This window comes from Astyanax mexicanus, chromosome 2 (assembly GCF_023375975.1).
Source record: "Astyanax mexicanus isolate ESR-SI-001 chromosome 2, AstMex3_surface, whole genome shotgun sequence".
NCBI classification, from domain to species: domain Eukaryota; kingdom Metazoa; phylum Chordata; class Actinopteri; order Characiformes; family Acestrorhamphidae; genus Astyanax; species Astyanax mexicanus.
This window is the reverse complement of record NC_064409.1, coordinates 24,299,732-24,327,314: the sequence shown is the minus strand read 5'-3', so window position 1 is coordinate 24,327,314 and position 27,583 is coordinate 24,299,732. Positions and strand designations below refer to the sequence as shown.

The 27,583-nt window shown below is 39.6% G+C and overlaps 2 protein-coding genes across 5 annotated transcripts in view; one reads left to right on the top strand and one right to left on the bottom strand.

Moving 5' to 3' along the window:
- Positions 1 to 21,166, top strand: part of lhfpl3 (LHFPL tetraspan subfamily member 3) — a 50,979-nt gene extending 29,813 nt beyond the window's left edge. The window contains exons 3-4 of the mRNA XM_007232709.4: positions 11,334 to 11,564; positions 17,838 to 21,166. Of these exons, the coding sequence (XP_007232771.1) occupies positions 11,334 to 11,564; positions 17,838 to 17,842 (236 nt within the window). The 3' untranslated portion in view covers positions 17,843 to 21,166. The remainder of the gene's footprint in view (positions 1 to 11,333; positions 11,565 to 17,837) is intronic.
- A 3,007-nt stretch (positions 21,167 to 24,173) lies between these two features.
- Positions 24,174 to 27,583, bottom strand: part of kmt2e (lysine (K)-specific methyltransferase 2E) — a 44,186-nt gene continuing 40,776 nt past the window's right edge. For all 4 annotated transcript variants that reach the window (XM_007232710.4, XM_007232711.4, XM_007232712.4 and 1 more), the window contains one exon: positions 24,174 to 27,046. In XM_007232710.4, coding sequence (XP_007232772.3) covers positions 25,973 to 27,046 — 1,074 coding nt within the window. In that variant the 3' untranslated portion in view covers positions 24,174 to 25,972. The remainder of the gene's footprint in view (positions 27,047 to 27,583) is intronic.

The window sequence follows — 27,583 nt, the reverse complement described above, 5'->3', positions numbered from 1 at the left end:
GCGATGCTCCGGGGCTTTAGAGGATGCTGTATTTTTCCCGATGTGAAGTGCTGCGTCTCCGGGGATTCATGTACCCGGGGAATTGATGCTCACAGCTGGAGCTCGGGTTTGATATTCTCGGGACTCAGAGATCATTAGCATTCTGCTGCTGTATGTAGTGTTGGCACTGCTTGTCTTTTTGTGTCAGGAAACGACACCTCTGTTCTGGGTAACGGGACGTGATGAATCCTGAGAGATACTGCTGAATAAAGCTGCGCTGGACGCTCTGCTGACACAACTTTACTGTCCTCAAGGTTAATGAATTCATCCTGTTTTAATATCCATCTCACGTCAATATCGGCCTGTATAATTCACACGCTGTATCTTTACTCCTTAAACACTAAAGCTTTCCAGGTGGGCCCACACTTTACCACTTTACCACACTTAAGTACCAGTCCAGTTCATATTCTGTATTTTCTTTTATTTTTATTACTTGCACCCAACAGCTATACTATACCAACACCTTAGCAACCACCTTACAACACATGACCCACTACCTAGCAAAACTGTAGCAACCCCCAAATACTTTTGATCATTAATTATAATTAATCAGAGAATAATGAATCACACACAGATTGAATACCTTTAGACGTGTATCTCTTTCTTCTCCTGAGCTAATTCAGTGTTTGATGTGTGCTGCAGTTCCTCTCCGGTCCTCCCGGCTCTCTCTTGGCGTGCCAGGCTGGTCTGAGCTCAGCCTCAGCGGGCGCGCTGGCACAGGGCACTAATTAATGGGAACACCTGTTCCCAATCACCTCGCCTGTCTTCCTGCCCCAGGGCATCAGAAGACAAGTAAAAGAGTGTGAAAGACATTCATGCAACTAACAAGCTGTAAAAATGTACAAGTTTATAATTTCTTCTTACAGAGTAGAAGCACACCTTATGTGTTTCTAATAAAGTGGCCAGGGAGCGGAAGCAGACTATTTTATAGGTGTTTCTAATAATGTGGCCAGTAAGTAAAGCACAAGATATTTTAGGTGTTTATAATAAAGTGGCCAGTGAGTACAAGAACAAGATGTAATAGGTGTTTCTGATAAAAAGGCCAGTGAGTATAAGCACTAGGTGTTTCTAATAAAGTGGCCACTCAGTGGAAGAACAAGATGTAATAGGTGTTTCCAATAAAGTGACCACTGTGCGGATGAACAAGATGTAGTAGGTGTTTCTAATAAAGTGGTCAGTGAGCAGAAGAAGAATATTTAATCTGTGTTTCTAATAAAGTGGCCAGTGAGTGAACGAACAAGATGTTGTAGGTGTTTCTAATAAAGTGGCCAGTGTGTGGAAGAACATGGTAGTAGGTGTTTCTAATAAAGTGGCCAGTGATTGTGTTAGAGAGGTCAGGTAACGAGGCTGCTGTGTGATAATTAGCATATGTTTTTTTCTTTTTGTGAGGTCATGGTGTCTCTATTAGCGGTTCTTGTTAATTTGATTGGACGCAGGCAGATGTTGGATGTCGTGATGAGTCTGTGGTGAGATTATTCTTGGTGTCAGTCATGTGTGAAAGCTGCAGGATCTTCAGGAATGTGGGTAATTGGAGCTGCATCTGTATACTGCATTACTTCACTGTGTTTCAGTCTGAAACATTATATAATACCACTGCTACTGTTTTACACAATTTTATTTTAAATCACACTGCATTTTACATGTAGCTTGGTTAAAGTTATTGGAAACATTTTATCCCTAGTGCAGCATGCTTTTATTTAACTTATTGTATAACATTTTAAACCTTCCTAAAAATGCTTATGATATTTTAATTGCACTATAAATATAAGTTCAAATCCTCCTCTGACTCTAATTGTGACTCTTAAGAGCATGTCAGAATAAAAGTCCCCATGACACATTGATCTTTTTATATTTTTTGTTTCATGCCCAGATTGTATGGGTTATATATTTGTTTAGACATCTCAGCAAGTGGCTTATAAGGTTCTGGAAAAAAACAATAAAAGGGTGATTTGTAAAATAAAAACTGCTGAAACTCTTTTATAATGCTGACCTGTATCTTCAGTATTATAAGCCCACAGGGAAATGAGCTAACATAGGCAGAGCGGTCATCTTACCCAGTAAACATGATGGAGAGTTAATAAAACTGACCACTTGGTTTAATACAGCATTGTGTTTTTAGAGATTATATGTAACGATCCAATTTATTACACACCGCTCATCCCATCAGTCAATAATACTGACAAAAAAAAAATCAGGCAATATTTTCCTCCTCAAACTGGTGAATAAGCTTAGCTAGCTATCTCCAAAAAACTAAAGGTTAGAAGCTAACTAAGGTTTTTAACGATGTAATGCATTTTAGTCATTGTTTCTAGATACAGTGTCAGAAACCACGTATTAAGATATTTTAGATAATTGGTCATTGAAACTTTTATAATATTTGGAGAATTTAATATTTGAAGACCACTTCAGAATCAGTTTCTCTGATTTTGCTATGTATAGGTTTATGTTTGAGTAAAATGAACATCGTTGTTTTATTCTATAAACTATGGACAACATTTCTCCCAAATTCTAAATAAAAATATAGCATTTAAAAAAAAAATAGAGCATTTATTTGCAGAAAATGGGAAATGACTGAAATACCAAAAAAGATGCAGAGCTTTCAGGCCTCAAATAATGCAAAGAAAACAAGTTTATATTAATAGTTTTAAGAGTTCAGAAATCAATATTGGGTGTAATAACCCTGGTTTTTAATCACAATATTCATGCATTTTGGCATGTTCTCCTCCACCAGTCTTACACACTGCTTTTGAATAACTTTATGCCACTCCTGGTGATTATATTCCAGATCAAAGAAACTCATCATTTTTAAGCGGTCTCTTATTTTTTTTTTCCAGAGCTGTATATATCTGTATCACTCCAGTCCGTTCCATGTCCACAGGAAATAATTCCACAGCCAACTGTCATTGATATTATAACCAAGTAGAAGCAACTTTGAATGAAAGTGATCACAACTTTCTGCAGTAAATCACTACAGACTTCCAAACTTCATGTGGCTTAGATTATATACACATACATATATATAATGTTGGGGCAAGGTGGGATTTACAATAGCATTTACAAGTTATTATTTACATGGTGCATTTCCACACCCTCCATCCCTCACTCTTCTCCTCTCAGCAGAAAGAGCAGCAAACGATCCTCAGTGGTGTCATCTCAGTGATAATACACAAACTGAGATAATACACACAATGATTTTTTACAGTTTACAGATGAACCACAAGGCCAGATGCACCAGAAAAGAATGACAGTGAAATCAGAGTTAAAGTGAGTTACAGAGAAAGTAAAGAGAAAGAGAGACTTGATTGTGTCGACCTTGCGCTAATCTTTCCTTCTTCATTTATTATTCTCTCTTTTTCTCTTATCTCCTCTCTCTCTCTCTCTCATCAGTGGAGATGTAAGGCGTTGTCAGCCTCAGCAGCAGAGAATAAAACAGTTGTACTGAAGGAGAAAGATCTGCGCACAAACATAGCTCTATGTTTTCTTGCAATCAAGCATATCCACAAATAAATGCTAATGTAACAGTTTTACACTTTATTTTCTGTATGTTTTAGAACATACTGGCAACAGTAGGCACTTTGCTGCTGGTTTGGGTCAGTTTGGTGCTGGTACACAACATATTTTCACTGTAGATTAAAAATGTTTTACCTCCCTTTTTCATGTTTGACAGTTGATATTTTTTTGTAAAAAATATTTGTTAAAAAAAGGACCAATACAAATGCTGCAAAATGACTTAAAAAAAATAACATTGATGTCCTTCACTTGTAAGGTTGCTGTTTTGGAATATGTTGTTTTTGAAGACACTGATGATTTACTGTTTTATGGTAGGTTTGACTCTTACCATAGTTATTTCCCATCTTTTAGCCTAGTAATTACTAGTGATACATACAAGATATTCAATGTAGAGATATATACATAACATTTGTAAGGGGTAACATTTTTGATAATGTTTGATAATATAGTAAATATCTATTTTTGGACTTTTAAATATGGTTGAAACTTACAGCTTGTCAGAAAATGCATGTGTACAGCTAGTGTGATTTGTATTTACTGCAGTGGAGTAAATTGCACTCCTTATCTGTAGAGGGAGTCTAAGAGTGAAAATACCTATTCTTACACAATACTGCTTTAGGTCTATGCTTATAAATAATAGTGTCATACAGTTTCAGGAACCACATAATTAGTCTATTAGAGATTAATACACCTGCACACAGGTTTCAGTGTGTGATGATTTAGACCTGCAGTTAGCTCAACACTAATGGCAGGCTATAAGCATGTTATTAAATCTGTAGGTATTTTCTGTGAGTGTGATGAATAAGAACTCTTCAGGGTGGAAGATCTCCACTAAACCCATTACACATTCCAGCTCTGCACCATCCCTCACTCACATCTACACCATCTCCATCTCCTGCTATTTATAGATCATCTGCAGCTGTAGATCCCAGCCGTGATTTCTGCTCTAACTGACCCAGATGCAGCGCATCACATCTCACCGACATCAAAACACACCCGCAAATATCATCACTCCAGAGTGTGTGTGTGTGTGAGCTGTCTTCTATCATTAGTAGAGAGGCTTCTTCAGTAAAGTGTTTCTAATAATGTGGCCAGCGAGTGAAAGGAGAAGGGAGTAATATGTGTTTTAATAATGTGGCCAGTGAGTGGAAGCACAATTTGATAGGTAACCAACTGTAGCAACCACCATACCAACTCCCTGCAACACCTTAGCAACCATCTGAAACACCATAGCAACTACCTAGAAAACTTGAAACCTGAAATAGAATGGACGTAAATTACAAAGTTATATGTTTCAAAGTAAATTACAAAGTGATGTGGCCAGTAAGTTAAGTTGGTTGGATCTCGGTTTATTGATGAGTCTAAATGGGTAAATGAGTGTTTTGCTGCAGGCTGGAGGTTCTGTGGTTATTAGAGTTATGTTGATTACTAGAGTTATGTTGGTTATTAGAGTTATGGTTATGGTGGTTATTGCGTTAATTTATATCCCAGATATATGGGCCAAATACCATATGCCAAGTTGCATCAGTCGGACTCATGTTTAAATTTAGGCCCGATTTTGCTTGGCTTATATCAAAGCTGAGTGCCAGTATGTGCCAACCCCGGTTGCACATTTTAATATTGCAATCGACCCGTCCTGCATTTTACCAACTCTCCGGTTGCCAAATATAACATGGGAATAATCCCAAACCTCATGTGCCAGCACCTACGTACTTAAAAATAATATGCACGTTAAACCCACAATAAGTTTGAATGTAACAATAAATTACATTTGTTCTATGTAAAATTGGATATTTCCAAACATTACTCAGCTACTTTGAGTTAGATAAACATTTGTGGCCACATACTGAGTGTATTCAACCGGAGATCTCTGAGTTAAATCAGCTTATAATAATTGAGTTTAGTATGTTTAGTTTAGTCTTTTGTCATTGACCACTTCTTCTTTTCTATTGGCTTCTGGTAAAATTGATTTGCATACTGGATATGTACTAGAGGGTTCACTCTGTAGTATTGTCACGTCTGGTGCTGTAGGCGCTTCTGTTCCTTCCACACTGAGCTCCAACGGAGGTTTGCAGTTAAACAACTACACTACCCAGAACGCACCACACGCTGACATCACACACACACCCACTCACGTGACACCTCACCTGCTTCCGCCAGGAAGCCCGGAGTACTGATTACCCTAGAGCAGGGGTGCACAACTTCTTTTAACCAAGGGCCTATTTCACATTAACACCTAGACCAGAGGGCCACACATTTTTACAGGTGTCTCCACACACATTTGGAATACATTGTTTTACTATGCTACTATTGCATAATATCAGCTACTGTCAATGGGAGATATTGCAGCGCCGTTCTGACACAAGCTGATTAATGTCAGGCTCCAGTGAGATGGTTGCAAGTCTGAGCACCGCCTGTAGGTTCTCATCAGTTAGTCTTGTCCGCAGTGGAGATTTATTCAGCTTCATCAAGGAAAACATCTGTTCACAAATGTAAGTGCTTCCAAACATGGAGATCCACTTCTGTGCATTAGCAAAAAGGTTTGGAAACTGTTCCCTGTCCAAGGATTGATAAAATTCTAGGAGAGGCATCTCCCTGTGCTTAGTTCTCATTGCAGTGGAGCAGTTCAGTTCAATTATTTCAAGTTGTAATTCACCAGGTACAGTTTCAGTATCTACAGAGAATGGATCAGCAAGTAGTTGGAGTGTAGCCTGTTCATTTCTGAACTGCCCAAATCTTGCACTGAATGCCAGCTTCAAGTCTTCAAGTACACAGCTGTGTCGACTCCAGTTATAGTTCTTGTGAGCAAAGGCCTCTTGGCATGTAGGAAAATGTGTCAGATTTACTTTCTTTAACTGGGTTGCAAAAAGATTCAGTTTCATTTCAAATGCACAGACAGCCTCAAACAAGTGGCAAATCAATCTTTTTTCCCTGCAGTTTCAAATTAAGCTCATTTAAGAGTCCAGTTAGGTCTGTCAAAAAGGCTAGATCAGCAATCCAGTCAGTGTTTTCCATGACCAACGTGTCCTTTCCCTTCTGCTCTAGGAACAGCTTGATTTCATTTCGCAGTGCAAAAAATCTTTTCAAAACATTGCCCCTACTGAGCCATCTCACCTCTGTGTGGTAGATAACATCCCCGTAGGCTGCACTTATGTCTTCCAGAAAATACTGAAATTCTCGGTGGTTTAGTGATCTTGCACTGATGAAATTAACAGCAGATACAACAAAGTCCATTATCTCTTTAAACTGCAAATGTTTTCCACACAGTGCCTCTTGGTGAATTATGCAGTGATAGTGTTTAAGTTCTGCTGCTTGGTCTGGTCCTAAATGCCTCTTCAGATGTCCTATAAAACCATTCGTCTCACCAACCATGGAGGGGGCACCATCGGTTGTTACAGCTGATAGCTTGCTCCACGGTAAATTCAGGTTCTCCACTGCTGTTTTAAATGCATTGAAAATTTCAAATCCAGTTGTTCTACCATACAAGGGCACTAATGCTGCAAGTTCTTGATAGACTTGGCAGGTGCCAGTGACACCACGGATGAATATTGAGAGCTGTGCTGTGTCCAAAGCAGCAGAAAAATAAGTAACTTTAACCTGCTTTGTAACTGGCAGTATGAATTACTGGACAAATCAACAATTCGCCGCTGAATGGTTGTTCTCGAAAGACTAATGTTTTTAAATGCATCTTTGGCCTCTGGGCAAATGACATCACAAGCCTCCAACATACAGTCTTTAACAAATTCTCCATCAATAAACGGGCAAGCAGATTTTGCTACGAGGTTAGCAATCCTGTAGCTAGCAATGGTACAGGCTTCGGACTCCTTTCGTCTCTTTTCAAACACGCCTTGTTGACTCACCAGTTGCTTTTTTAGTGCTTCAATCTTTTGCTTTCTGTCCTCACCTTGGAGATCCGCGAGTTTTGGGTGTTTTGTTTCGTAATGCCTGCGTAAATTATATTCCTTTTTTAAGCTCACCTCGATTTACTCAGCTTTACTCAACAAGACTTGAGCATTTCATCAAGAGAACTTGGACAAACAGCTTCTGTAACCCAGAAAAATACAAGGCTTGACCACGAGGAGCACACTACCCCACTAAAACAATGCCATCTGCCCGCATCTGGTTGTGATTCATCCAAAATACATGTTTAGAAAGGCAAAATAGGCATCTACTACTGTTATAGGCCAACTAAACCTTATATTGTTCAGTATTTCCTGATTTTTACCTCTTATTTCATTAGGGTGGCTCTGGATGGATCCTAAAATGGAGCACCACCATTCACTGCAGCTTGAGCCTCCTTCTCTACCATGCTCTTAGCTCCTCCCTTTCCTCTCTCAGGGTGACAACACTTCTGATTGTGTTTCTTAAAGTTACAGACACACATTTTAAAGGTGTATTCTCAATTCACCACCTGGCTACATATATATATATATATATATATATATATATATATATATATATATATATATATATATATATATATATATATATATATATATATATATATACATACATACCTCTCTCCATCTCTCTTTCTCTCGTTCTGTATTGCTCTCTATTCCACACTCTTTCCAGTACTGAAGACTTCTTTGTGTGTATATATGTGTGTTTTTGTTTGTTTGGGGGATTATCTTATTTTCTTTGACAGACATATGTGAGCCAGTATAAATCACATGTCGTTCTCTCTCTTTTTTCTGTCCATATCTCTTTCTCTCTTCTCTCAATATAGAAGACTCTCTTTCTGACCATTTCTCACACATTTTAAATTTTCAACACCCTAGCAACTGCTGATACACCATTTCTACCACTTGTAATTTTATGGCAAGCAACATAGCGACCACACTGAACATTGTAGCAACCTAAAACACTATAGAAAACACCATAGAAACTACATGGAACACCATAATAACCCCCTTGAATCTATAGCAACCACCATAGTCACTGCCTTAACATATTCCCAGACAGATTTGGATCTCGGACAATCTAATAAGAATGCTCTAAAGTCTCATCTTCACTACAGTTAGGCATGGGGCATTTTATGGTTTTAACAAAACAGCTTCATTTGACAACTGCTCTAACCAGTAACCGTCTTACGCTTATTAACCAGGTAATATCTCGCATTTTTTCAGATAAATTTTTATTTAAAATATTTTTAACAGTCATTGTTTGCTCTTTTTCTTCTAAATCTCTATATTTAATAATATTGCCGTATTCATAATCACAAATTAATTTATATATTTCTTTATTTGAATCTGACACCCAATTAATTTTTTAAATTTCATATTTTTTTATAAGATCAGAATACAGTAGATTAAAATAGGGAAATTGTGAACGAGTTCTACCTTTTTTTTCTTTCCAGTTTGTTAGGTTGCCAATCCAGGCTGCTTGCCTGTTGAAGCCACTTGCTATGATTTTACATGCTGCAATTTTTGTTTTTAGACTACTATCTACAGCCCCTAACCAACCAAGATGTGTACTTTTAAAAAGTATGTTTCTTTTGGTCACCTCCCTTGTGGTACCCCATATAAAGATACAGTTTCATTTATTTAATTTTCGTGACCATGTGTCTGTTGGTGGAAATATACATGCTAAAAATAATATTTTATAAATGATATATGTTTTATTTATATTAATTCTATCTTTATAGCTTAGATTATAGTTTGTATATGTAATAATATTTTCTTTTATCTCTTTTTCTTTTTGTTCCCAATTATAATCTATAGAGTGTTTATTATTAAAATATATACCTAAAATTTGTATTTGTTCTGGTTCTTTAATATTAATTGGAAACTTTTTCTTAACATCACCAATCCAAACACATTCAGAATTGCACATATTTAGTTTTGCACCTGAAGCTTGTTCGTATGTTTTAAAATGTTCACATATGATATTAAATTCATCAGTTTATTTAAGAAAAATTGTTATATCGTCTGCGAATGCTGATATCACCACCTTTTTAATGCCAATTTGTTATCCTTTTAATCTTTTAGTTTTTAATTTTTAAAATGAATGGATTTATAGCTAATGTATACAAAGCTGCACTACGAGGACAGCTTTGTTTTACTCCTCTACACACTTTAAAATGATCTGTTAAATTTCCGTTTACATTGATTTGAATTTTACAGTCGGCATAAAGGCATTTTACCATATTTATAAAATGTTCATCACCTCCCATAAATAATCTCTGGACACATAATCAAACGCTTTTTTGGTCAAGAGCAACAATATAAAATGAGTCTTTGTTCTTATTACTTGTTAATTCTCTTAAAATATTTAAATTGTCCCACATCCGCGTCCTTTGATAGAGCACGTCTGTTCTTCAATTACAATGTCATCAAGAACTTTACAGAGTATATCCATAATAATTTTTGCCATAATTTTATAATCAACATTCATGAAGGCCTTAAACACTGCCTGAAATACCTTAGCAACCACCTGGAACACTGAAACACCTGCACACATCCTTCAATTCATGTAAAGTCAGACTCTGCCTCTTTTCCAAATGCAATCAATGCAGCAGTACCAGGCAACATCACAGCACACTCTGAGGAAAGCACCGCATCCCCAGCTCTGTTAAATTAGTTAACAGACGCCTGTACCAACCAGCATCATCATGGGTGTGTTGAGGGGAGAGAGCATCTGCTCAGAGAGAAACAGCATGACTTACTGTACTCTCTCACACACCAGCTGCTGATGAGCAACCACTTTTAACACTATAGCAACTACCATAACAACCACCCTACCACCTCTGCAACAACATTTATTATTTTTATTTAGTAAGGATATTATTGTGCTTATTGTGTCATTTTGATTGGATTTTTCATATTTTATACCAATACAAACACCTTCCACTGTCACACATTGCTGTGGGATGGATTTTTCTGCTTGAACTATGAAATGTGATTCAGTAAAATGTGAGAAGAGGCTTTTCTGGTGTTAAACAACACAGAAACCCCTGCAGGGTTAATAACTGCTGTGTTTGTAGAGTGTGTGTTTAGTGGGCCAGTCAGGAGGTGGTAATGTCCAGTGTCCTTCTGACCTGTTTCTCCTCATTCAATTTAACGGTCATCTATTTCATCAGTGACCTCTCTGACCCCGTCGTGTCTGTTTTTACTGCCCGTCTGCACCAACTCGCTTTATTCCCTCGCTTTATTCCACCTTTATCTCTCCATCCGGCACATGCTTTGTCTCACTGAGGCTTTACCCTACTAATATCAAACCCCGCCCCCTAATTACCCCACCTGATTAAACTACTCAGACTGTCCACAGATGTTTTCTTTCCTAACTACCGTTGCTTATATTGTCCTTCTCAATACTTACATAGTTCCACTGAGTTGCCACTTTATTAGAAACACCTATTGTATATTGTACTTCCACACACTGGCCACTTTATTAGAAACACCTACTGTATATTGTACTTACACACACTAGCCACTTTATTAGAAACACCTACTGTATCCTGTGCTTCCACTCACTGGCCACTTTATTAGAAACACACACTGTATCCTGTGCTTCCACTCACTGGCCACTTTATTAGAAACACCTACTGTATATTGTACTTACACACACTGGCCACTTTATTAGAAACACCTACTGTATATTATACTTCCACACTTTGGCCACTTTGTTAGAAAAACCTACTGTATATTTTATATACACATATTGGCCACTTTATTAGAAACACCTTCTGTATATTCTACTTCCAAACCCTGGCCACTTTATTAGAAACATGTATACCATATCTAACCTGCGGTCTTGTGTGTGTGTGTGTGTGTGTGTGTTAGGTACGTGTCTAGTGTTGGGATGTCTGATCTATCCGGACGGTTGGGATGCGGATGAGGTGAAGAGGATGTGCGGGGAGCAGACGGATAAGTACACTATTGGAGCGTGCTCAGTGCGCTGGGCCTACATCCTGGCAATCATGGGCATCCTGGACGCCCTCATCCTCTCCTTCCTCGCATTCGTCCTGGGCAACCGGCAGGATGGGCTCATGGGGGAGGAGCTTCTGGGAGACAGTAAGAGTCTAATCTTCAAACACTTCCATCACTACAATTTAAACACACTGACTCACGTTAAGGGTTTTCTCTAGAACTGTGAACGTTAACACCGTAACACATGCAGTATATCTGAAAACCTCTGTGCAAATGAATCACTTTTAAATTTACAGAGTTCAGAAGGTTGGTAGGTTACTTACTATTTGTGTTGAAATATAGATTAAATCTTCTTTTTCTTTCTTTCATTGTTCTCTCTTTTTACACACATTAAATGATTTTTTAACTCATGAAAAACACACCTGAGCTGAGCTGCTGCTACATCAATGCTTTTCTCTATTCATCCATTCTTTCAGGCCTCCATTCTGTACAGATAGACAGATCAGGGATGAGAGAACAAGAGAGAGAAAGAGTCATTAGGAGAAAATAAGACCACATAAAAGAGCAAAGAAAGGACAAGTGAGGGGTAGATAGATAGGGAGACAGAGAGACAGAGAGAGAAAGAGAGAGAGAGAGGGATAGGATGGAGGAGAAAATGAGAATTTACTGCAGGCTCGGGTTAATTGAAGCTCGGGGCTCAGGACTGAGCTATGCATTACTAATGGCTGTTTACACAGCTCGCTGTCAGCCTGTCCACATTAATCACACACACACATATACACACGCACATACACACTGGGGCACTGGCAATCACTGCATGCATTCACACCATCTCTCCGAAACCTCATTAATCAGCCAAAATGTTATATTATTCACTTTATCTCTTTAACACAATACACTATATGGACAAAATTATCGGAACTCCTGCTTATTTATTGCTTCTGATCGTGGGTGCAGGTGAATTATGGGAGTTGGAGTGTGGTCTGATAGTGGGTGCAGGTGAATTATGGGAGTTGGAGTGAGGTCTGATAGTGGGTGCAGGTGAATTATGGGTGTTGGAGTGTGGTCTGATAGTGGGTGCAGGTGAATTATGTGAGTTGGAGTGAGGTCTGATAAGGGGGGGGGGAAGGTGAATTATGTGAGTTGGAGTGAGGTCTGATAGTGGGTGCAGGTGAATTATGGGAGTTGGAGTGAGGTCTGATAGTGGGTGCAGGTGAATTATGGGAGTTGGAGTGAGGTCTGATAGTGGGAGCAGGTGAATTATGGGAGTTGGAGTGAGGTCTGATAGTGGGTGCAGGTGAATTATGGGAGTTGGAGTGAGGTCTGATAGTGGGTGCAGGTGAATTATGGGAGTTGGAGTGTGGTCTGATAGTGGGTGCAGGTGAATTATGGGAGTTGGAGTGAGGTCTGATAGTGGGTGCAGGTGAATTATGGGAGTTGGAGTGAGGTCTGATAGTGGGTGCAGGTGAATTATGGGAGTTGGAGTGAGGTCTGATAAGGGGGGGGGAAGGTGAATTATGGGAGTTGGAGTGAGGTCTGATAGTGAGTGCAGGTGAATTATGGGAGTTGGAGTGAGGTCTGATAGTGGGTGCAGGTGAATTATGGGAGTTGGAGTGAGGTCTGATAGTGGGAGCAGGTGAATTATGGGAGTTGGAGTGAGGTCTGATAGTGGGTGCAGGTGAATTATGGGAGTTGGAGTGAGGTCTGATAGTGGGTGCAGGTGAATTATGGGAGTTGGAGTGAGGTCTGATAGTGGGTGCAGGTGAATTATGGGAGTTGGAGTGTGGTCTGATAGTGGGTGCAGGTGAATTATGGGAGTTGGAGTGAGGTCTGATAAGGGGGGGAAGGTGAATTATGGGAGTTGGAGTGAGGTCTGATAGTGGGAGCAGGTGAACTATGGGAGTTGGAGTGAGGTCTGATAGTGGGTACGGGTGAATTATGGGAGTTGGAGTGAGGTCTGATAGTGTGTGCAGGTGAATTATGGGAGTTGGTGTGAGGTCTGATAGTGGGTGCAGGTGAATTATGGGAGTTGGAGTGAGGTATGATAGGGGAGCAGGTGAACTATGGGAGTTGTAATAAGGTCTTATAGTGGGAGCAGGTGAACTATGGGAGTTGGAGTGAGGTCTGATAGTGGGTGCAGGTGGATTATGGGAGTTGGAGTGAGGTCTGATAGTGTGTGCAGGTGAATTATGGGAGTTGGTGTGAGGTCTGATAAGGGGGGGAAGGTGAATTATGGGAGTTGGAGTGAGGTCTGATAGTGGGAGCAGGTGAATTATGGGAGTTGGAGTGAGGTCTGATAGTGGGTGCAGGTGAACTATGGGAGTTGTCGTAAGGTCTGATAATGGGAGCAGGTGAATTATGGGAGTTGGAGTGAGGTCTGATAGTGGGTGCAGGTGAATTATGGGAGTTGGAGTGAGGTCTGATAGTGTGTGCAGGTGAATTATGGGAGTTGGTGTGAGGTCTGATAGTGGGTGCAGGTGAATTATGGGAGTTGGATTGAGGTATGATAGGGGAGCAGGTGAACTATGGGAGTTGGAGTGAGGTCTGATAGTGGGTGCAGGTGAATTATGGGAGTTGGAGTGAGGTCTGATAGTGGGTGCAGGTGAATTATGGGAGTTGGAGTGAGGTATGATAGGGGAGCAGGTGAACTATGGGAGTTGTAGTAAGGTCTTATAGTGGGAGTTGGAGTGAGGTCTGATAAGGGGGGGAAGGTGAATTATGGGAGTTGGAGTGAGGTCTGATAGTGGGAGCAGGTGAACTATGGGAGTTGGAGTGAGGTCTGATAGTGGGTGCAGGTGAATTATGGGAGTTGGAGTGAGGTCTGATAGTGGGTGCAGGTGAATTATGGGAGTTGGAGTGAGGTATGATAGGGGAGCAGGTGAACTATGGGAGTTGTAGTAAGGTCTTATAGTGGGAGTTGGAGTGAGGTCTGATAAGGGGGGGAAGGTGAATTATGGGAGTTGGAGTGAGGTCTGATAGTGGGAGCAGGTGAACTATGGGAGTTGGAGTGAGGTCTGATAGTGGGTGCAGGTGAATTATGGGAGTTGGAGTGAGGTCTGATAGTGTGTGCAGGTGAATTATGGGAGTTGGTGTGAGGTCTGATAGTGGGTGCAGGTGAATTATGGGAGTTGGAGTGAGGTCTGATAGTGGGTGCAGGTGAATTATGGGAGTTGGAGTGAGGTATGATAGGGGAGCAGGTGAACTATGGGAGTTGTAGTAAGGTCTTATAGTGGGAGCAGGTGAATTATGGGAGTTGGAGTGAGGTCTGATAGTAGTGGGTGCAGGTGGATTATGGGAGTTGGAGTGAGGTCTGATAGTGTGTGCAGGTGAATTATGGGAGTTGGAGTGAGGTCTGATAAGGGGGGGGAAGGTGAATTATGGGAGTTGGAGTGAGGTCTGATAGTGGGAGCAGGTGAATTATGGGAGTTGTCGTAAGGTCTGATAGTGGGAGCAGGTGAACTATGGGAGTTGTCGTAAGGTCTGATAATGGGAGCAGGTGAATTATGGGAGTTGGAGTGAGGTCTGATAGTGGGTGCAGGTGAATTATGGGAGTTGGAGTGAGGTCTGATAGTGTGTGCAGGTGAATTATGGGAGTTGGAGTGAGGTATGATAGGGGAGCAGGTGAACTATGGGAGTTGTAGTAAGGTCTTATAGTGGGAGCAGGTGAATTATGGGCGTTGGAGTGAGGTCTGATAGTGGGTGCAGGTGAACTATGGGAGTTGTAGTAAGGTCTGATAATGGGAGCAGGTGAATTATGGGAGTTGGAGTGAGGTCTGATAGTAGTGGGTGCAGGTGGATTATGGGAGTTGGAGTGAGGTCTGATAGTGGGTGCAGGTGAATTATGTGAGTTTGAGTGAGGTCTGATAGTGTGTGCAGGTGAATTATGGGAGTTGGTGTGAGGTCTGATAGTGGGTGCAGGTGAATTATGGGAGTTGGAGTGTGGTCTGATAGTGGGAGCAGGAGAATTATGGGAGTTGGAGTGAAGTCTGATAGTGGGTGCAGGTTAATTATGGGAGTTGGAGTGAGGTCTCATAGTTAGTGCAGGTGAATTATAAGAGTTCTATTTTAGTTCTTGTCCACTAACATGTTGCATGTCGGTGTAAAATTCTCCACTCCTTTTATCCTGTCAAATTAGACATTAATTCTGCAATTCAGCTATTTAAACTAGGAATGAATCAAAATGATTATTTTTGTCCAAAACAGAAACCAATCAAAAATAAAATTTGACTAAAAAATGCCATATCTCTTTTAAAGGGACTGGTATAAGAATTCAAGATATCATTATTTTTTCTTTACGTTTTCCTCACCCAGGGTACAATTTGATTGCATTATCAAAAACATAATTTTGGGTCTAAATCTTTTGATTTATAAGTTATTATTTGCCATTTTTGGCCAAATAATTTTGGTTAAAATTATAAACTGATCGTTTTAGAGGCTGACCTCATTTAGTCTGAGACCAACGAGAAGCATAACGTCACAGGATTATGAAGATTCTTACGAACATTTTTAAAGAAATGATCTTTTTAAAGAAAGAATTTCATTTATAATATACTTCAGTAGATCCGGCTTCTAGAAGCGTCTAAAAAGAATGAAGTGACTGATGGACTACACTTGGGCTGAAGTGTGTGTGTGTGTGTGTGTGTGTGTGTATGGGGGGTGGATTATGTAAATGTGCCTTTTTGCTGAACTATTGCTTTTATAGATGATAATGCTGAGAGTGCAGCGCTCAGAGATTTTAGAGCTGCTCCTCAGATACTTTACATGCTGGAAGGCTTTTACATAATTTTAACAGAGTTTATCGTCAATTACACACAAAAATCCTTTATCTCCAAAACAGGAGAAGGACAAATCCTTCTTTACTTTTATTTGTAGTCATTTTGGAGCGTTTCTATTGGTCCATTTATTGTGAAATTCAGATGTGATGTAACAATGTAAGAAACAACTGGTATATCATATGTATATATTCTGTAAATATTCTTTGAAAAACAGCTGAAATGGAGAAAAGCTAAAATAGTAGAGTCCAATGACTTTTGGCATATCCCAATGGAAGCTGAAGAATGTTTCCTGCATGGGATGTGAATGTGATTTCTGTCAGAGTCGCTTTCATTCTGTTCACATGAACAATTTTAGACAGAAGCAACCGGTCACCATCATTACAACCCACTGTGATGTCTACTGGTTATAATATTTTGCCACACTGGTATAATCAGGAACCTTTAAAGCATCATTTGAACATCCATTAGGCTTATTGCAACATACAGATACACATTACTATTTATTACTAATTGTATTTTAAACTCAATTAAGTGTCATTTATTTTCTAATGTTTTAAAAACAATTAATAAAATAAATAAATTAATTAATTAATTAGCCCTGTGCAGCAGCAGGCTTAGCTGTTTTTCTGTTAAATTCCATCAATATAGGCATAAATACAACATCAGTACCATTAAATGTAGTACAGACCTGCAGACTAAGCTCGTTTTCCAATTCAGCAGCCTGACACGTTAGATTACTGCACCGCTTTGTAGATAAATGATAATGAATACTGCAAATAAGCATATCTCTGGTGTATTAAATCAGTTTATCATAGTAAATTCATCCGTCTGTATCTGTGTGAGTGTTCTGATACCACCTAGTGGTGAAAGTGTTAGTACTGCAGGGATGTGTTTAATACTGGAGAACTGAAGTCACTGCTGCGGGACTAGTATGCTGTCCCATCACTTTTGCCATACCCCACGGAAGCTATCACCCTCCATAGACCTCCCTCCAACTCCCATAATGCACCTGGAGTGGGCATTCTGTCGCCTGAGGTAACACTTCATGGTCACTTCATTTATTTATTACTTTTGGCATATCAGTGTAATACTAGACTATACAATATTATTTTACTAGGCATTATATAGCAGTGATATACATAAATAAGACAAATAAATACATAAATAAGACAAATATTTATAACCACCGAGGTGGTATCTGTGGTACAAGCATATTATTCCTCTCTACCAGGTAAATGTTTTTTTTTTTTTTCACACTTCGAGTGTATATAGGGGCAGTCGAGACCCAAGTGGAAAAAAAAGAGTTTTGCATAATATCTCCCCTTTAAACACCCTAAAGGGGACCATACCATTCCTTGTTACGTTTAATCTGCCTGCTGCACTCATATTACTATTCATGTGACTTATGTCTTTATTAAGGAAGCACCTACATAAGATCTATCTAGCTTTCTAAGCGGCTGTGGCAACACACAGGCTTCAGGTTTAGGTTTTTTGGCATCTTGATCCTGTTTAAATATCTAGTAGAAAGACTTCTCAGTTATTCCAACAAAAGCTTTGTAGATCGTATTATTTAATGTTAGAACATACTGTATCTAATAATTGATTAGAAGTGTAATTCCTTTATTTCTCCATCTTTTCCCAGGTTGATTCTGCCCAGTAAAGGAACCCGATTTAACGTTAAGTGATCCAGCTTATCATCCTATGCGTGGGTGTTTGGAGTGTCCAATGGATTTTGGAGCAAATGAAGGAAGTGAGGAATGAGAAAGGAAAGAAAAGGTTAATGGTGCCCATTTTCTGCCCACACTGACCACTGCCCACCTTCTACTGAGGAAGAATATGGATTTAACCCTTCATCCACTGGTTTCAGCGCAGAATGGAGGAATGAAAACAGGGTCGTGTGACCATTATTTCATCAACGTACATCTTAAATTACACTATTCACACCCATCACATCTGTTTTTATATTTCTCTTTGTTACACACACACACACACACACACACGCAAAACATTTACTTAATATTAGCTCTGAGCTGAAATACACTAAATGTTTTTGGACCACTTTGCACTCTAAACTCTAAACCAAACCTGAAACAAACTGTAGTGTGGACGGCTGTAGCTTGGACTTCTGGACTACTAGACTCTCCCCTGCACCCCACAGCTTCTGCAGTCTTTACCACCACAGAAGGGTGCCAATACTTTTGTTCAGATCTGAGTAATGGCTCTTAATAAGAAGAAAAACATTGTGATGATGTTCTGCAGGACTCAACCTGCTTGATCTGGCTCTGAGACATACTGATCTTAAAAACAACAGGGAAAAAATGAAAATATTTATGTGTGTATGTTTAGGACAAAAACCTTGTATCTCCAAAAAAAAAACATTTTTGAATTTGAAAGGACATAAAAAATTATATTATTATAAATGTATTTTGGAGCATTTCTAGTGGTCTATTCATCATGAAATTATATACAATATAAAGAACAACTACCAGATTTATAATGTAGAGAAAATATACAAAGTAAAGTACAAGGTAGTTAGCACTGGGACAAAACATTGTACCTCCATTTCTGTCATAAAATGAAAGAATATGGGCTCTGAGTGGTTCAGCAAGAGTCATACCTGTCAAGTTTTGGACTTAAAAATAAGGGATTTTTTCCGCCGCCCCAACAGCCCAACCGAGGGCTAAAAATTATATATATATATATATTTAATAGATTTAAAATTGAAATTGAAGGATGCACACATTTACAAAAAGGACATGGACCAGATATATTCCATAAGTAAATAATAGTCCTAAGGGGCTACACAATTAATAATCTTTCATTAATACTTCTTTCTATCGTTCAGTCCACTCCTGATCAGTTCAGTTAATTTCAGCCCTCTCCACATTTTCTCTCTCTCCAGCTCAACCATCTCCTCTACCCCTTCTAAATAATACATTATACCACAATACTTGAGATTTTAACAAATTATAATAAACCCTAAAACTAGTCCTGAACTAATAGAGTTTGGAAATGAAATAGTTATTGGCTGATCAGGCACATCAGGGCAGGGCATTATATATATATATATATATATATATATATATATATATATATATATATATATATATATATATATATAAATATGTAGATTTTTCTCAAACCCTGAATATCTAGCTAATTCTAAAGTTAAGCTAACTGAGTCACAAGTTGGATTTTATTAAACACACAATGGGTTTAATTTATGTTTTGATTCAGAGAAGAGTCTTTTTAACCAGCTATCAGAAGCAATCTCATCACAGTTTACATGGTTAATTACCTTTCTTTTAGAAAAATCTCCGTATATCCAGATTAGTTTTAACGACAGCTGCTCCGACTAGCTGCCTGAACTCGGGGCTTCCCCACAATAAACTGCGCTCCGCAAAACCAGCAAGCTGATTGGCTGTTTCTCCTGAAAGGCGGGACTTTCTCCTTGAACCGGCACCACGATTGGTTAAGAGACACACAGCGATCAGTGCATTGTCGCCTGTGGCCTATTTTTATTTTATTTAATATAATACGGGAAATTTACGGGAAAATACTAATACGGGAGGACGGCGGGAAAGAGGAGTAAAATACGGTAGTTTCCCGGCCAAAACGGGAGACTTGACAGGTATGAAGAGTAGCCTGAGGATAGCCAGCAGCAGCCGGAGTCTGAGAGACTTCAGCTGGTCATACTGTTTGTCTCTGGGTGGGTACAGTAGGTAGCACTCTCTGCCCTCATTACTCCCACTGTGCTGGTCAGTACAGGTGTCTGTTAGATGATGCATCAGAGCTGAGGATCTGGTGCTTACCTCTGAGTGTGCTGTGATAATGTATTGATTAGTAACAATTGAAAAAGAGGCGGAGTAAGACTTCAAATGTATTTTTAACGCTAAATGGATCAATAGAAACCCAAAACTCTGTCAAGTTCTGTCAAGAGGTACAAGGTTTTTGCCTGAAAGCAACAGCATATAAATTCACTGCCTGTCAAAAGTTTGCAGACACCTCATCATATATTGAACTTTTTATTTCAGCACATTTATTTTTAAATAAGCCATTATTTTTTGGGGTTTTAAGATCTATAATAGAAATTCACTTTATGGAAAATCTTTATCAAATAGTTTATGAGTAAATTCAGTGTTTTAATTCAGACTAGTAGAAAATCTTAATTAGTAAATAAAAGTGCAAAAATGACATGTTATAAAATTCCATGGCACACAGTGTCAATGACACGAAGCACCAACAACCACTGGAGACATAACAGCACCCTCTTGTGGAGAGTTTTTCGCCTGTAAGTGAAGTGAGTGAATCAATTATTTTTTTTGTGAGGTTGGGTGAAAATCCTCTCTATCATCATTCCAGCAGACCTTACTGCAGCAAAGGGGCAAAACCCTATTAATACACCCCTGATTTCAGAAGAAACGCTGGTGTCAGCAAACTTTTGCACAAAAAGTGTACACAGTACAATAATCAGCTATAACATTAAAAACACTACATACCTGCTGAAGAAAACAACATTGATGTACGGTATGTACATATGTTCCCGGGTACCCTAGAATCATTATTGATACTGCAGTCTCTCTGGCCACTTTAGAAATTACAGGACTTGAAGAATCTACTGTAATGTTATTCTTGGTACAGATACCACAGAACACTTAGTGGGTTGGTGCTAATAATCAGGTGGTTTTAATGTTATGGCTGATAGGTAGGGTTTTAAATAAGAAAACATATCAATTGAAAACAGTTTGGCAGACAGTGAGCTAATTTCAGACATGAGCTTTGGGGGAGGGGGAACATGTTATTGTCATGGTGGCCATCTTGTATTGTATGGTATGTCAGTTTTCTGGTATCATATACAAAATATTGTGTAACAAATACATTTACATCAATATGAAGCACACCATTATTTTTCTGGTAAAAATTGGTAGCAGTTTAATGTGTCACATGCCTTCCTTCCGAAAAAAAAAAAAATATATATATATATATATATATATATATATATATATATATATATATATATATATATATATAAACAAAACAAAAATAAAATCCAAGATGGCCACCATGTTTAATAATTATATGGCATAAAAACATTTTTCCCTAAAACGGAATAATCATCAAACAAACTGTTCTTGGTTTTAATTAGTTAAAGTATATGGACATTTCTTCATTTTTGAGACCCTGTGATATTATTTTTAAAGATTTTGATTATTTGTACACTTGTCCCAGACATGTATCAGGCAGTGTATGTGTAGATAGATCTTAAAGAAAGCAAACACGAGTCAAAAACAGACAGTTATTATATTTTAACAATTGTGAAAAAAGCTGAGTGGACCCACAGTCAGTATTTCCTGCAGTAGAAGAATCTTTACCGTGTTTACCTGTCAGGTACCAGTGTGTTCCTGTTGGCGTTCCTGTATTTCTGTCTGTGGTATTTACAGTGTTAGTACAGTAGAGTCATGTGTGCCATACTGATGCTGTGCCAGCCGGTGCTGTAATGTTCTCTCGGTATCGTCACTGTCTAACCAAGTCCAGCTGAGTACGAAACACGTACTGAAGCGCCACAGCAGCCGAGGTGCTCCCCAACACCTGCACACCTCTGTCCCCGAGCACCGCCGGAACCTCACCGGTTCTACAAGAGGAGGTCCTGACTGCCCAATTCATACACTGTAAATAGTTAGATCAGAGGGAGAACACGGCTGATTCATACTGGATAATAATAACAGACTGAATGTGTAAATGCATTTTACAGCATGCCCTCTGCTTCCGTGTGGTCACAGGTATAATGCATGCTAGAATGCAGATTCAGGCTGGATTATAACTAAGCACACATTGCAGATTTATACTGAATTAAACCTACACACATTGCAGACTCATGCTAGATTAAAACTACACACACACACACACACACACACACACACTGCAGAGTCATACTGAAATAAAACTACACACACTGCAGGTTCATACTGGATCACAGCTGGTTTATACTAGATAAAAACTAAAAAAAAAACAATGCAATTAATACTGGATTAAAACTACACACACAGCAGATTCATACTGGATCACAGCTTTTTGTTATACTAGATAAACACTAAATACAATGCAGATTCATACTGGATTAAAACTACACACACTCTGCAGATTTATACTGGATCACTAAACAAACAGTTATTACCGTTATTGTGTAAAATCTGCATAGACAGCAGATTCATACTAGATGAAACCTGCACATAGAGCAGATTTATATTGGATTAGTATCAATCTGCAATTAGTTGTTTTTTTGGATTTAAATTGCACACTGCTGATTCATGCATAAATTAATCAGACATGATTAAACCCACACAAGTATTCATTCTTCAGTCTTCTGATTCAAATAACGAAAATAACTTTGAATTGTAAAGAAAAAAAAAACACAAATTACTACGCTTTGAAACACACAATGCAGATTTATGCTGGATTACAAATCACACTAATTATTTGAAACTGTAAAAATGACACAAAACTGCAAATTAATACTGAATGAAAATCACTGCATGTACTACTGTCAGACTGAAAAAACTAAACACTGCAGATTCATACTGGACACAAATACGTTTTTACTTTTATACACTTACACATACTGGCAATTCATACTGGTAAAATCATATCCCAATTATTACAGTCACACAGATTCATACTGGATTAGAATGACGAGACCTCCTCAGGTAAAGCTCGGCCAGTTCCAGCAGTGCTGCAGACTGAAGCTGCTCTGGGCTGAATTTTAGACTTTTAAGACAACACTGTTATTAATTATTATTATTTACACTAATTCCTGAAAAAATGTCAAGAAAGGGAAAACCTTCACACGTTGAGTGTCTGTCTCGTCTGATGATCCTGTATATAGAAGATGAAGAAAAAAATGTAAATATTCTATAATGTTATACAAATACACACATTTAACAGATGAATAAAAAAATTGTTCAAAAATGAAGGAATAAAGGGTTTTTTTTCTAAAGAGACGATAATGAAGGTATTGTCAGAACTAACATAATGAATATTATTTGGATGAGTTTAAATTAAGCAGTGGGAGGAAAACAACAACATGAAGGAAAAAAAACCTCTGTCCATCAGCATGGAGATCTCAGCGCAGCGCTTTCAAACAGGAAGAACTGCAGTACTGGACCTGCATACTGCTCACCAGCACCATCCGCTGGATGAACATCTGACTGGGGAGTTTCAAATGTATAATAGTTTGGTAAAAAAAAAAAAATCTCATTTGTATCCCCCCCTTTCCCAGATGTAATTGATCAGACAAGGTAATGTTTTTTACAGATTCATAATGTATTAAAATTACTGTGCATAACATTACTGTAAATCTGAATAAGTAGGAATTTTATAAAGGTTTAAAAAAATATATACATCAAATATTTTATCACCCTGTAAAAAGTACACTATAAATTCATACTGGTTAAAACCTCCTATATTACTATTAGTCTGTAAAATCTATGAGCATTTCAGATCCAAAGTGAACAAAACTTATTCTGCAATTACTAAAACATATATACACTGCAGTTTCATGCTGGTTTAAAACTTAAACACAAAACAGAATTTTACTTGATTAAATTTACTGCAATTACTCTTTTAAAAACTACATATATGTGTTTTCAAAAACTATATAAAGTTCAGATTTAAACTGGAGTAATACGATGCCTCTTAATAGAAATATTGGTTTGTAAGTGCAGAATTATTCTGGATTACATTTACTCCACTATTATTACAACCAGCCTGTAACATATATTGCATATTCTCTCTTTGATTTAAAACTACACACACACACACACTGCAGATTCATACAGTATTAAGATTAAACCTACAATTGTAATTGTTACATCGTTAAAAAATACATGACGCAAATTCATAATGGATTCCATTTACTTTCAGGCAAGTAAACTGATCAGAATGTGGTAGAAAGACACAGAAAGACTCGGAACAGGCCAGGTGGTATAAAACTGTCATTACAGTGATTTATTATAATGAACCATGAAAATATCCAACCAGTGCTGTGTCTGTGAGCGTCTGCTCTTCACACACACATACACTCGCACTCACACACACACGCGCACACACACACACGAATAATAAAAAATAAAAGAGACAAATTGAATAAATTCAGAGAGAAGGAAATAAAAATAGTGCTACGGTCACAGAAACATTCAGCTGTTTTACTCTGTCTGTTTTTCTTTTTTTGCCAAGAGCCGCTCATATTTACAACCTTATTCCAAAAATGGGATGGGAGCGAATTGTACAAGCGTAGAAAAGAAAAGAAGCCCATATTTACACCTGTTTCTGGAGAAAGCGCGAGTAGACCACCTATACATTAAATTACACTTTCTACAAATAACCATTGATATTCAAAAATAAACCGCTTACGGCCGACAGGAACATCCCCCCTGCACGGGCCGACCGAGCCTGGCTTACCTTACCTCGCCTTATACACACACACACATATATATAGACAAACAAGTGCATACAAACCCTTCTTCTGTGTTCTTTCACTCTAAGGCTGTGTTCACACTGCCACCCTGAATCCGAATTGATCTAGATCGAGCGCTCAGCCTTCCATGGTGTAACTAATGTCAATTAAGCAAACCCCAGCCTTTTAACCAATCCCACCTCCTGTGCCCTCCGGGGGTGCATGACTGAAAGCACATTTAAACCACATTCTTGTGTAAATTGCATTCGATTTACTGTCCAGAATGTCAAACATAAATCTGGATACAGATTTGAGCTGGCAGTCTGAACACAGTCAAACTGGATTCAAAGTGTTTTCTTTTGTGTCACTTGCAACACAAAAACAACGACCTCACCAAACCCACATTTGTGATGTCTAGACAAGCAAATCTGATCTGATCACTTAAAATGACAGTGAGGAGAGTCCTCTCAACAGATCTGATCTGAAAATAAAATCCCATTTGCCTGCAATCTGAACACAGCCACACACACACACACACACACACTCAAGTGCACACTCTGGAGCACTGAAACGGCCTACCATACAAAGGGCTCTCCCGGACACTTCCGCAGCCGTGCAGATATTTTCTTTTGTTTTTCTCGTTACATGGAGGATTAAAAAAAATAATAATTCTGTATTTTTTCTCTCTATACAAAAAAGCTTTTCTTTCTGCTATAAATGAACCACTAGATAAACAAATAAATGCTGAGGGGGGCTAAAGGATGGGAAATGGAATGTCCATCATACAGACAAAAACAAACAAAAAAAAAATTATAATGATAAAGGTCTAAAAACAAAGAGAAAGAGGGGTGTGGACAAGAGATCCATAGAAAGCAAAAAACAGAGAAATGAAAACAATAAAAACAGGAAGGGAAGAAGAAGAGGGGTAAAACAGACAAATAACAGAAGTGTAGACGAGGAGAAAGAAACTGAGTGGGGGGGCCTGTGGGAAAGGGGGTGTGGCTAAGTGATGAAGCACCACTAATCAATCATATCCACCTAGTTTCTTTGTTTACAGAAAGTCTCTCTTTCTGGATTGTTTACAGTTTTCTGTTTCATATTTTTAAAAGTTTTTTTTATTTATTTATTTTCGTTTATTTGTTGAAAGGGTTTCTCTGGTTCCGGTTCTTCTCCGCCCCGTTCCTGTTTTTCATTCGGCCGTGTTTAAAGGTTCATAGAAAATAATATTTACAGCCAACGTCGAGATTGCCTATGTTTACACCGTGTGTCCACACTGCCTGGTTCTCTCCAGGTGAGTCTCTCCAGGGCAAGTAAAGTGGGCTTGGTCAGTGCCACCCCGTTCCCATGTAGCCAGCGTTATGGAAGGCGGCCGAAGAAGGAGGAGGGGGCCCCCGGTTGCCGCTGTTAATCTGTGGAGCGTTGGGATTGGATGGGGACTGAGGGGGCTGGGTTTGTTGAGGAGGCGGTGGAGGAGGGGGTGGTAACACAGTCTGTTGATAGGTGGAGGGTGGTACTGAGGGATTGGTGGCTGCTGCTGATTGGTGGATTAGCGTGGGTTGGAAGGCAGCCATGTTTTGAAAAGGGTGCGGCGGTGCGCCACTAGAAGGTGCCGGCGGTGGAGGTGGGAGGGGTGGTGGGGGCGGGGCTTGCTTGATTGACAGCAAGGTGCTGGTGTTGGGTTGCTGCACTATGGAAGGTTGAGTGCTCTGGCTTTGGGGGGGCGGGGGAGGAGGCGGAGGAGGGGCGGGGCTTAGAAGAAGCTGGTGCTGCTGTATAGGAGGAGGCTGGAGGTTGACATGCAGAAGGGTGGGGCCTGGTTGAGGGTGTGGTGGAGGTGGTGGGGGTGGAGGAGGTGGAGCTGCATTACTCTGAAAGTGAATGGTGTGGTGCGGCTGCAGGAGCGGCTGGGATCCAGGTGGGAACGGGGTCGTCACGGCTGCTTTGAGCCCGGGGAACGGTGCTGTGGTTGGAGAAGGCTGCGTCTGGAAGTAGGTGGCCGTGGCAGGAGGTGCCGGAGGCGGTGGAGGGGGCGGAGGCGGTGCGTTCTGTGGGTTGTACTGTGAGAACGCTGCGGGTCCAGGTGAAGCCTGCGGCTGCTGGTTTTGAGGCTGTGGAGACAGAAACGCCCTCTGGCCACGATACGGAGAACCCTGGGGCTGGGGTTTCGGAGAAGAGAGCAGCGAGGGGGTGGGGTAGTGACCCTGGGGGGCGGCGGAAGTGCTGCAGTGGAGCTTGCTGGGGGTCAGAGGGGCAGGTTTGGTGACAGGAGGCTTGGAGGCAGGCTGCTGGACGGACGGAGGCTGGGGCTGGGCCGGGGGGCGAGACTGAGGGTCGCTGTCCTCCTCTTTAGATGAGCGGAAGGATGGCGGGGGCGCCGCGCTGGAGCCTGGAGAACAGAACTGAAAGATAAAAGAAAAAAACAGAATTAGAATTAGGGACTGCTTTTATGGCATTATTGATTAATTAACTCAACTGCTTAGTTAAACAAAAAAAGTATTAAAATCATAGACTGTGTATAGCTGGACAGAGCATCATCTCTTAAAAGTGAAGCCACCACAGGTCGGGCGCCCCCTGCTGTTCGGCTGCAGAAAGCTGTGTAACTCCACCCATCCCCATAGGTTTCAATGGCAAAACAGACAACTTTCAATCACGTTTTTTTCTAATATACTGTAATTCTACCTCCATTATTTAAATGCAACAGCTAATGTAACCTCTGCTTATATTGTCAAATTTTTATATCCCCACAGAATTCGGTTTTTAAAACTTTATTCGGCTCTATTCAAAAAAGGTGTGGTTATGGTAAAAGGGCTGCTTATGGGCGGGACCAATAACAGACCGCCAGCTCCGCTCAGCCCTCAGGGGCGGGGTTATTCAAATGAGTAGGCGGTCTCTCCACAGCCTTTCTCCCTCCTCTGGTCTCTACTGCGCAGACTCTG